Source organism: Macaca fascicularis, chromosome 3 (genome assembly GCF_037993035.2).
Source record: "Macaca fascicularis isolate 582-1 chromosome 3, T2T-MFA8v1.1".
NCBI lineage: Eukaryota > Metazoa > Chordata > Mammalia > Primates > Cercopithecidae > Macaca > Macaca fascicularis.
In genome coordinates, this window is record NC_088377.1 from 192,738,142 (window position 1) to 192,750,534 (window position 12,393).

The following is a 12,393-nucleotide window of genomic DNA, read 5'->3' on the forward strand; positions in this document are numbered from 1 at the left end:
GAATGCTTTGAAGGCATCCTGGTTCAAGGATTGCTAGGCAGCGTGGGCAAACAGAGTAACCACAGCATCCAGAGGCTTCTGCAAGCACACACACCTCCTGGAACCTCAGGCTCTGCTGAGGCGGCTCTGGCACAGGGGCAAGGCAGCAGTGTGCACACCTCTCAGACTGGGGCAGCAGCCCGCAGGCACTACAGATGTTTCCTGAGAGCCCAGACCTCTACAAGCATCGCTATGAGGCAGTGGCACATTCTGGGGCATTTGAATGACTTCCAGATCTGTGGGTACAGCTGTGATCTCAGTCTGTTTGCATTAGCAATGGCAGAGGGCGCTGAGTAGGAGCAGCCCTTCCTTGTTAGGAGCTGGTGACAGATGGACTCAATAATGACAGGTCAAATGGCAGCACAATGCACTGTATACATGGTGGGGAATTTTAACCACGCAGCAACAGGTGCAGGTTAAATTCAAAAGAACCTGCCCAGGTGGTGCCCTACAAAGGCTCCTCTGCTCATTCATTCAGCAGCAACACCATCAGACCCCAGGAACACAATGAGAACACTGGCAAAAACTGTCCAAATAAATAAACGTTTCCAGAGCTCCGGAAATTAACTAAAGGCTCATAATCCAGGGAGTGTTGAAGGAAACTGGCTGAATCTCAGAGCAGCAAGCATTGTGGCATTTTTACTTGCCCTATTCTCACAGCCCTCCAATGCTCTGCCCCCAAGCTCCCTGGTAGCCTTGTGCAGCAATCCCCATAAAACCCAGCAGCTTAGCAGCCACAGGAAAGGTCAAGTTGAGGTTGGAGCTCAGTAACCTCATTTGCCTGGTCTGGTGGTCCTACCTGCAAGGCTAGCCTGTGACCTGACTCTGAGCTTGGCTCACCCAGCACTTTCTCCCTGGGGTGTCAGGGATTGCTTGTCAAAACAGGGATTGTCTGTCAAAACAATCAGCAGCAATTTTGGTTGACACTGGGGCAAACAACAAGCTAACAAAAACTGGAAAATGAGACGCCCACAGGGGGCCTGAGAAGCCATTGTTTCTGGGGTTACACAAGAGCCTGCAGGCTCAGGGCTGAGTGCTGCTCAGGAAATACCCGAATAAGTTGGATGAGTAGAAGTGCTGACAGCAAAACTCTCCCCCCAACTTTTATACCCAACAAGACTATCCTTGAAAAATAAAGAAGACATTCCCAGATAAACAAAACCCAAGATAACCCATTGCTAGCAGACCTGCTCTATAAAATATACCAAAGGAGTCTTTCAGGCTGAAAGAAAAGGACACTAGACAGTAACTTGAATCCAAATGAGGCGTAATAATGGGCACCTGTAAAGGCAACCACATAAGCATGTAGAAAAGACAGTATCAATGTATTTTCTTATTGCAACTTCTTTTCTCTATTTGATTTAAAAGGCAACTTCATAAGCAAATTGTAAGCCTGTGCTGATGGGCATATAATATATAGATATGTCATTTGCATGACAATAGCACAAATGAGAGAGGAACTAGAGCTAAGCTTTTTTTTTTTTTTTTTTTTTTTTTTTTTGAGACGGAGTCTTGCTCTGTCGCCCAGGCTGGGGTGCAGTGGCCGGATCTCAGCTCACTGCAAGCTCCGCCTCCCAGGTTTACGCCATTCTCCTACCTCAGCCTCCCGAGTAGCTGGGACTACAGGCGCCCGCCAACCCGCCCGGCTAGTTTTTTTGCATTTTTTAGTAGAGACGGGGTTTCACCGTGTTAGCGAGGATGGTCTCGATCTCCTGACCTCGTGATCCGCCTGTCTCGGCCTCCCAAAGTGCTGGGATTACAGGCTTGAGCCACCGCGCCCGGCCGAGCTAAGCTTTTGTATGCTATTGAAATTAAGTTGGTGGCCGGGCGCGGTGGCTCAAGCCTGTAATCCCAGCACTTTGGGAGGCCGAGACGGGTGGATCACGAGGTCAGGAGATCGAGACCATCCTGGATAACACGGTGAAACTCCGTCTCTACTAAGAAATACAAAAAACTAGCCGGGCGAGGTGGCGGGCGCCTGTAGTCCCAGCTACTCGGGAGGCTGAGGCCGGAGAATGGCGTGAACCCGGGAGGCGGAGCTTGCAGTGAGCTGAGATCCGGCCACTGCACTCCAGCCTGGGCTACAGAGCGAGACTCCGTCTCAAAAAAAAAAAAAAAAAAAAAAAAAAAAAAAAAAAAAAAAAAAAAAAAAAGAAATTAAGTTGGTATGAATCTTAACTAGAGTATTATAATAAATTAAGATGTTAACTGTAATTCCCAGGGCAACTGCTCATAACTTACACACACAGAAACCACAAGGAAATTAAAATGGCACAGTAGAAAGTATTTTGTAGGCTCTGTGCTAGGAAGAGCTTGGAATCCAAGATGTTTGAGACAGACACTGTCTCCACTCCAGCCAAATCTAGTTGAGTAATACACAACATACACAATACAAGGAACAAAAGTGATGATCAGTTATGACACATGCTGTACCATGTAAGACGAGAGTGCTTGGATAGATTCAAATAGAGGGGTGCTTCAGGCCATCCTAGAAGCCCCTGAGAAGAGAGAATGTTGAGCTCTGAAGGCTGAGAAGTCTCAGGAAGGGGTGTCCGAGGCAAAGGGAAGAGCCCCGGAAACCGCCATGGCTAAGAGAGCTTTCTGGCTCTGGAAACTGACCAAGGCCACTGACCAGACAGGGTTGAGCTAAGCAGCAGCAAGGTCATGCTGTCTTGAGGCTGGGACACACAGATTTGGCACAATCATCACGGAAGGATTTTAAGCAAAGGAACTACATGATACTATTTTTACAAGCTGGCTTTGGCTGGGGTGTAGGGGCTTAGAGGGTGTGCCATTGCAGACCAAGACACAGTGGAGACAAAAATGGACAAAATACAAGGTAGATTTTTGAAGGCAAGGCCCTTAGGATTTGTTGATGGACTGGACGAGGAGTATGAGGGAATGGATAAAGAACAGCTCCCAGATTGCTAGTTTTCATATGGACCCAGTGAATAATGCTGTCATTTCGTGAAACACTAAGTCCAAGGGAGGACCAGGTTTCCAAGGAAAATCAAGAATTCGGTTCTTGATTTTTGGACATAGTCAACCTGAGATGCCTACAAAACAGCTAAGTAGAAGAGTCTGTCAAGATCAGCCTGGAGCCCCAAGAGGTCAAGGTGGGAGACATTTTGGACTCTTCTGGCTACACAGAGTTAAAGCTATGCTTGAAGAATGTCAACGCAGAGGGTGTGGGCAGGAAAAAAGGCCTGCTGAGAAGTTTGATACAAAACAGCCAAGGAGACTGATGTACCAGCAGAGCTGGCAGGCCGACTAGGAGATGGTGGGGTAATGACACAGGGGAGATGGCGGTGAACTGTGTGGAATGCTACAGAGAGGTCAAGAAAGCAACCAGAAACTGCCTATTAGATTTGGTGACAAGCAGGTGAGAAGCCATTCAGGCAAAAGCATCTCCGGTGAACCACTGGGGAGAGATGTCCAGAGAAGATGGACAATTTAGTTTTAGCAAAATTCTATCACATTAATTTTAATTTGTAATGTGATTTTATAATTTGTATTTTAAAATTCTGAACTGCAAAATATTTTGGATATAGTTTTACAGTTGCACTTCCTGTATTTCAATAAATCTAAGACTACACTTATGTACCACAAAGAAAAGCATTACCTTTTACAACACAATTTTTTTTTTTTTTTTTGAGACGGAGTCTCGCTGTCACCCAGGCTGGAATGCAGTGGTGCGATCTCGGCTCACTGCAAGCTCTGCCTCCCGGGTTTACGCCATTCTCCTGCCTCAGCCTCCCGAGTAGCAGGGACTACAGGCGCCCGCCACCTCGCCCGGCTAGTTTTTTTTTTTTTTTTGTATTTTTTAGTAGAGACGGGGTTTCACTATGTCAGCCAGGATGGTCTCAATCTCCTGACCTCGTGATCCACCCATCTCGGCCTCCCAAAGTGCTGGGATTACATACAACACAATTTTATTTTAAGAGACAGGTTTGGCTGTGTTGCTAGGCTGGAGGGCAGGGGCTACTTACAGCCATGCTCCCACTGCTAATCAGCACAGGAGTTCTGACTGCTGTTTCCAGGTTGGACGGGTTCACCCTTCCTTAGGCAACCTGGTGGTCCCTAGCTCCCAGGTCACCATACTGATGCCGAACTCAGTGTACTCACAGGATTAGCACTGCATACTATAGCCCAGAATGGGTGGGCTCCAGCAATCTCCCACCTCAGCCTTCCGAGTAGCCAGGACTGCAGACACATGCATCATGCCCAGTGACAATGTTTTATCACCGATTGTAAGACTAATGCTCTGGCCAGGCGCAGTGCCTCACGCCTGTAATCCCAGCAGTTTGGGAGACCAACGTGGGCAGATCACCTGAGGTCAGGAGTTCAAGACCAGCCTGAGCAATATTATGAAACCCCGTCTCTACTAAAAATACAAAAATTAGCTGGGCATGGTGGCATGCGCCTTTAATCCCAGCTACTTGGGATGCTGAGACAGGAGAACTGCCTGAACCTGGGAGGCAGAGGTTGCAGCGAGCCAAGATTGTGTCGTCATTGCACTCCAGCCTGGGAAATAAAAGCGAAACTCCATCTCAAAAAAAAACAAAACAAAAAAAACAAAAACGCTAATGCTCAAACTATCAAGTAAAGGAATCAACTGTCTTCTTGAGATTGCTGCCGTGGGCAGCTGGACTGGGGCCTACCCTGTGTGGCATCTCCAAGATTTAGTGCAGGATTTACACGGCACATGGGTGCGGGTTTCTCTGCTGTGTTCATGGCACGCAGAACAGTGTCTGCTACATGGCAGGTACTCAGGGCGTATCTGAAGGAATGTGTGCACTACACCACATACAGAAATGATAATATGCTCCCTCCAATCAGGAGGTCCAGTCCTTAAAGGACCACCCCAGGAGAGTTGAGTTGAACTTCAGTTTCTAGTACAATATGCGGTTGTAAGTTCCATTTACATAGACATAACTGGATGAACTAGGTCCCCATTTTCTGCTTAGTGTTCACACATTTTTAGTCCTAAGAATAACCCAGGTAATAACAATACCGTGTTGTTAAAATTTATTTTTATTTAGAAGGTGATTATTTGGCCAGGCATAATGGCTCAGGCCTGTAATCCCAGCTACTCAGGAAGATCACCTGAGCTTGAGCCCAAGAGTTTGAGGCTATGATCTGCACTCTAGTCTGGGTGACACAGCAAGACCCTGTCTTTAAAAAGGTGTTTGGTGGAGGTCTTCTAAGGCAAAAATTTCATCCTGAAATGACAAATGAGGCAAAAATATTTAAAAGATCCAAATTAATGACATGTGTTTTAAGAACATAATTTTTCATTAACAATCAACTGCAAAGCAAAACTATATTTTGTTAATAAAGTCAATGGTAACATTTGCTTACGTATTAGAAACAGCCCTGTGAAATTTCAGCTGCAAAAGGGAATCATTTAAAAAGCACTGCTCAGCTCCAAGTTTGACTTACAGACAAGGTAACAGCCACCAGGCAAATGAAATCCCTCTTCTCCTTTATAGTTGCTCCTTGGAGAGAGGGAGGCCCGTCGTCCGGGTCTGAAGGAGGCTCCCGAGACGGACACAGATCACTAAACTGCGGGGTGTTCTAGGAGAGTGACAGGCAGGGCTGTTTTCCCAATCGTCTCCTGTCTGACACAGACATCAAGCTAAGCTGTGAGCAAGGGTGAACAATGCCTCTCAGCAGCTCCTCCTCCTTGACCAGGCTCCTGACCACGGAGCATTTCAGCCAAGGTTTGGGGATCTAAGGATGGAAGGAGAGAATGTGATCACTGGGGAGGAATTCCCCTCACAGACCCCCGCCAGAGCCACTCAGCTTCAATCAGCTGTAACCCAGCCTCAACACCTGCCCGTCACTGCGCAGGGAGTCCATGGTCAGCAGCCATGTCAGCACACCTCCTCCTGTGGCCACATCGTCACTGGTTTCTGGAATCCAACCTGGGGCCTTCCTGAAGCCAAGTAAGAAACTCAGGACAAGGCTTCTCTTCTTTGAAAGCCACATCAAGTAGCACAAAGGACTGAGGTTTGCAGCTATTTTATTTACAAGTATACATTAACACAATGAAATAAACACTGATATATTGAAGCCTAGTTAATAGTAGTGTAACAATATGCATCATTTTGATGATTACATTATTTTAAACAACAAACTACACTGAAAAATTAATGCCGATAAAATTCTTGGTCATAATATTAAGAAATACAATATATAAATTGAAAATATGATTGCTTAAAATTTGAAAATGGAAGTGAACTCATTTGGACAGACTCAGAGTTAACATAATCTGAAGGGAGGGGAGCTCTGACCCAAATGATATCTTTCAGGTTAACAGAAGAAAAAAGAAGCATAGTTGATCTTCAAGGAGAACGGGCAGTTTGCTTCTTCAGGTAGAATATATTCCCAGTGTCCTCGGGCTTCGCAGCAGAATCACATCACCGAGCATGAAGACTTGCCTTGTGAAGCTGCCCCATCCATTTTTTCTGCCTCCAAAATTATCCTTCTAAAAACATCAACAGCAGTCTGGAGGGAGAAAGAAACCCAATCACAGTGTCAGTGTGAAGCTGAACTCCGAGACTACTTCCCGGACTGAGGAGGGCGTGCCACTTGCCTGGCCCTCCTGCTGGTGGAGGAGGAGGGGTTCTGGTGAGCCCCAGAACTTCAGGGCCCCCCGACGCCCAGTAAGGCCACTCACTGTCCACCCCTCCTGACCCAGACCATAAGCAGCCTCCCACTGTGCTTCTGACCCTGTTTTCTTCAGGCACCAGGAGAGGCCCAAAGAGTCCTCACTCCTGGACTCACCACTATCTCCTGTCCCACTCCACCCCACGACCCCCACCCCAGTGTCCTCTGGACCTCAGAGTCCCTCTTCACTTCTGGCGCTATCTTCCCTCCAGTCCCATGGGACACACTCTCCTAGCAGCCCTTGCCTCTCACATCCTTGACTCCAAGAGGCCTCGAGTGGGGGAGGCACCCTCCGTGCTCCTGACATGCCATGATGCCAGCCTCCAACACCTCTGCGGCATAATTCTTGGCCATTTCAATCCACAAACTGCCCTCCCTATCTCTTGGCCTCTCCTCTGCTGCCCATCTTCCTGCCCTTAGCCTCAGCCCAGGGTCAACTCCACCAGTCCTTCACCACAAAGAGGAATCATGGCCACTTGTGGCAGGAACTCTTCTTACACTGAGGGGAGAGAAGAACTGTCAGATCCTGTCTTTTTTTTGTTGTTGTTATACAGATTGGAGGTTTCTATGTTGCCCAGGCTGACCTCGAACGCCTAGCCTCGCCTCCTTATGCACCACAACAGGCCTGAGCCACCGTGACTCCCCGACCCTGTCCTTTAATAAATGCAGTCCTGTGGTCATGAAAACCTGCCCCTGTTCTCAGAAGCCACACGGGAAGTGCCCAGTTCTCCTAATCACCAAGAATCCCCCTCCCCCATCACTCCAGTGATTTCCAGTATCCCACGAAATGACAACACACCAACTGCCAGTGTCCCACCAAACCACCTTCCCAGCTCTTTTTCTCTAGCTATCCTGAAGCAACAATTCTCAGCCCCACAGGGGCCTGATTTGTTGACCCTATTATTACATCTCCCATGATCCTTAACCATTTCTTGCTGTTCCTTTCCCTCTCGGTCAGCTCAGACTCTGCAGGCCACCATGGCGCCACTGTACTTCAACTCCCTTCCCTACCAACTGTCACCGGCATGGTGCCCGCAGCCACACAGTAAACGTTGCCCAGGGAAAACACACACCGCTGACTACTGACCTCATACCCATGACCAGGAACCTGGGACAGACGCTTGGTGCTGCCTAGCCACCCAATTGCATCCCTGGGGCTGGGCACTCCCCAGAGAAAGGATTCATGCCTTGTCTCTTCTCCTCAAATGTTCCCCATCCTCATGCTCAGCTGAAAACCTTGTTTTACACACTTCACTGGAAAACAGAAGCCACATTCATGAAAGAACTCCACATCCTCCGTCCACCAAGCTGACCCACCCACTTGAATGTGGGCTCCCATCCTCAGCCTTCTGTCCTATTGCTATGAATGAGGTGTCTGTCCTCCTAGTTAACCGAAGCCAACCCCAGGTCCCACCCCGCTTGTCTAATCTAGGTCACCGGCTTCGGATCACCTGATTGACAGGAAGCAGTGTGTAGAGAAAAAAGGACTAGATGTGGATGAGATTTACAATTCAGTCTTAGTTCTTACACCACGTAAGGTAGTGGGTGATCTTAGAAGTCATTTAACCTCTCTGAAACTTAATTTCCTCACTTCTAAAATGAGGCGGTTCAACTACATGATCTGAGGGATACAGTCTGTAGGCATTCAATAGATGACTGATTTAATTCAATTTTTAAAATATAGGTATCTCTTAACTATCTCAATTCTTATTTGAATTCTGCCTATACTCAGAAACTGAGCTGACTTCAATAAATCCCTTGCTATCTGGAACTTGGGAACCAATTACACAGATCTGTTTATTCATTTTTTTCATCCACACATAAGAGGACATAATCACACGGATTCACTATCCCTCCATATCCCAACACAGGACGAAGCCAATTTGACTAATACGGGATACTTGGGCTGATGGATAACCCACTAGATACTAACACACCGTGCTGAACGTTATGAAGGATATTTATGTAAATGATACCGACTCAGATCTCAGAATAAATTAAGGGGGCTAAGAGAAGAAACCACAATTTCTTTCAGCTGGATGGATCCAGAGGGGGTCAACAAGAAGGTGAAATCTAGGTGGAGCCTTGAGGACTATGAACCTCTGTCATGGTGAGAGGGGCGGAGCAGGGAAGGAAGAGTGCCAAGGCTGCTGGTTCCCGGCCCTCCCAGGGAGGAGGCACCACCTTACTACACTAGAGTTTCCTCAGAGAAATGAAAACCGAGTCATCTTACCTGAGGATCAAACACTGCCACATGTTGAAAACACATTCAAAATATAAAACCCCACATGATATAAGTAGATACTTAGAGAAGGGTTATTTTAAACCAGAGGGGAGCATGAGGAAAGGTGAGACATTTTGAAAGTGGGGTGGACAGGAGATGATGTATTTAAGGAATGGAGCAGTTTGATGTGATTGAAAGTACAAGAATGTGGTGAGAGAAGAAACTAGAAAAGAACAAATCACTGACTGCACTCAGGACCAGGCGAAGGTTCTACGGAGAAAGGGCAGTTCACTGACAGTTTGAGTAGAGGACGGTACCATCAGATGTATGTCTTTAGAAAGTTAAGGGCAGCAAAGAGGAACATATAGATGAAAAATGCACTGGGGGCGGGAGACAAGTTTGGTGCCGGGGGTCTAAATTAAAGCAATGGAAGAAAAAGGTTCATACAGGATTGTGAAGCCTCCTGAAGCAGAATCTACATACTTCCCAGAACATGCCTTTAAAGGTACATCTACAGGGTGAAATTGGTACTAAATGCTTAAAAGATGGTTCTTAATCATTTCTATGTTAAAAATTAACACATATGTCTGACCCGGTTTCATCTAACAGAAAAAAAAGCCAGGGGGTAGGTACAGTTAAAAATTAGTGCTAATGATATAATTCTTTTTTTTTTTTTTTTTTGCTGCATGGACTTATTTCTGTATCAGTTATTAATACAAAACAAAAATACATGTTTACAAAAGGTAGTATTTCCCTTACTAATAGTTTATGTTTATCCTACAAATATCCTAGGTTCCACTGTAAGTAGAATATTGACTGAATTTATAAACACCTAAGTAGTATCTTCCTAAAGCAACACAAAGCTTGGTATTACAAATGTTCTGGAAGGCCAGATGTTACACAGGAGTGATCAAGACAGAGGTCAAATGCCAACTGCAAGGAACACATCCCTGTGACTGATGAGAACGCAATGCAAAATGAGGTTTATAGAATCTGTTACCTGATTTTCTTTAGCAGAAGATTCCAAAAAAGCTGCATTCCAAGATTCTGCCAAAGCTTTCCCTTCTTCATAACTGATCACCCTAAAGGACAAATAAAATTCTGGTTAAAGTACTTTGCTCTTCATTATATAAAATATCTATAATTGATTTTGAAACAGGCTCCATTTTGGTCAATTTCTTTCTCATGAAGCAGAACCATGCCCTGGCCTAACATTAGCATCGAGAATGTAACACAGGAGTGTTTCAATTACGCCTGAGCTGGGGAACAGAATAGACACTGCCTTACGGGATTATCCCTGCTCCAGCAAACCTTCCAGCTCAGAGAACATGATCCTATTTTCCAGTACTCCCGTATCTGTAACAATTGACTATTTTACAGCTAGGTTTTAAGCACCCAAGGCCAGGGGAAATTGTGAAAGGGCCGGAAAGCTCAATTCTCTTGCGTGCAGGCTGTAGAGTCTCTTACTCTCTGACATGAAGCTGCCTGGGCAGGGGACATCTGCCTCCTTTGCTCCCCACTGTAATCCCAAACCCTGGTACTCAAAAACCACTTGCTGCATCAATGAGCACTACGTCTTTTTAGAATTTGCTCTATGCAAGGTGGTAGATAACCTAAAGGTAGTTTTCTATAAAGTTTGCTCTCTCTTTTCTAGAGGAATGTGAGATTTCTATTGCACTTTTGCTTCTGCTGCACACGACCATAACATCTCTGAACAGATAAGAAATGCCACAGCTAAAAATATTCTTGATATCAGAACAATAATTAAAATGACACTACAGTGACTAAATCATCTTAGACTTGACTTTAGAAATTACTAATGATTTAAAAGCTACATACCTTTCCATATGCAGGTCTTTCTTATTCCCAACCAACATAATAGGTATTCTATTTAAAAGAAAAACAAAATAAAACAAAACAAAATAGTCAGTGCCAGATTGTACTGCTCAGAAGATACTATTATAAGAAGTTTCTCTAACAAACAGATAAAATGGTACTACTTACTGTACTTTCCCCACCATATCCAATAATTTCCCATGGATAACTTTAATCACTTCAAAACTATAAAACAAAAAGTATAAATTAGACATTCATTTTAATGTTGAAGTTTTTAAAGGTATGTTATGTTGACAGCTGGAAAATGCAAAATGTCACAGACTCACCATTTTAACATAAACTGAACACAAAGAAGTCTTGTTTTTTCCTAGCAATCCATTCACATGTGCACACATCTGACACTCAGTAACCCTGACTGAGGATATTCAAAGTGAAACAGGTAAGGCATTCAAATGGAAAGCCTACCACTGGGCTGACAAACCACATAAATGCAATTTTTAATCACCCAACTTACTCAGCAAAGAACCAACTGTTTACATTACAACTTGAACAGCTTTTCCTAGAGTGCCCTAGTGCACTCAGCCTGTTCCTGTTTTCTTTCCTAGGTACATACATTCTCTGGGTGATGCCAATCTCTCTTGGCTTTCAATCAGATCAATAAGCCGATGACTCTAGGTTGAAGGTGGCTCTCACTGGGAAGGGCATCTGAGATGTCACAATGATCACTCGAAATCTGCCATAGTAGGATTATTTATACCACTGAATGCTGACAAACAGCCACAAACCATTTCCCACCCTCCCCCAAAAAACCCATGCGAACATTTGCCAGCACATCTCTGGCTCTACGTTCAAATCCTACCTAGAATCTGATGGCTTCTCACTCCCCGCCACAGCTGCCACCGAGGTGTGAAATTCCTGGCCCAAGACTGCCTGCATCACAGCTACAGCCCCAACCCTTCCCTGCCACCCCTGCTCAGCACAGCAACCAGAGGACTCGGCTGCAGCAGATGGACAATGTCTCGCTCAACGTCCTCTGATAGGCGGCCATGTCTACTCGGCCCCAGTTACTCTCAAACCCTGACTTCTGCCTCCATTCCCGTCTGCCCCCTCTTCTGTTTTGTCTGAGCTGCACTGGCCTCCTGACATTCCTTTAACACCGCCAGAGCCTCTGAAGTCACTCCCCGTGTGCCTGGTATGTTCCTTCCCTAGGGATCCCTTGCTTCAAGTCTTTCCTCAAATGTCACTTTTTTTTTCTTTTTTTTTGAGATGGAGTCTTGCTCTGTCACCCAGGTTGGAGTGTAGTGGCACGAAACTCAGGTCACTGCAACCTCCGCCTCCTGGATTCAAGTAATTCTCCTGCCTCAGCCTCCTGAGCAGCTGGGACTACAGGTGCCCGCCACCACGCCCAGCTAATTTTTGTATTTTTAGTAGAGACAGGGTTTCACCATGTTGGCCAGGCTGGTCTCAAACTTCTGACCTCGTGATCCGCCTGCCTCGGCCTCCCAAAGTGTGGGATTACAGGCGTGAGCCACCGTGCCCAGCCTCAAATGTCACTTCTTACACCTCTTCTGTTTATCCTAAATTACAAATTCCCTGTCTATTTCTTACCCCTTCTGTACTTC

At 45.8% G+C, this 12,393-nt stretch overlaps 1 protein-coding gene across 2 annotated transcripts in view; it reads right to left on the bottom strand.

Annotated features, from left to right (window-relative positions):
- Nucleotides 1–6,047: 6,047 nt before the first annotated feature.
- RHEB (Ras homolog, mTORC1 binding) overlaps nucleotides 6,048–12,393 on the bottom strand; it is a 51,801-nt gene continuing 45,455 nt past the window's right edge. For both annotated transcript variants that reach the window (XM_074036383.1, XM_005551217.4), the window contains exons 5-8: nucleotides 10,940–10,996; nucleotides 10,775–10,822; nucleotides 9,936–10,017; nucleotides 6,048–6,549 (exon numbers count right to left, since the gene is read on the bottom strand). In XM_074036383.1, coding sequence (XP_073892484.1) covers nucleotides 6,457–6,549; nucleotides 9,936–10,017; nucleotides 10,775–10,822; nucleotides 10,940–10,956 — 240 coding nt within the window. In that variant the 5' untranslated portion in view covers nucleotides 10,957–10,996 and the 3' untranslated portion in view covers nucleotides 6,048–6,456. The remainder of the gene's footprint in view (nucleotides 6,550–9,935; nucleotides 10,018–10,774; nucleotides 10,823–10,939; nucleotides 10,997–12,393) is intronic.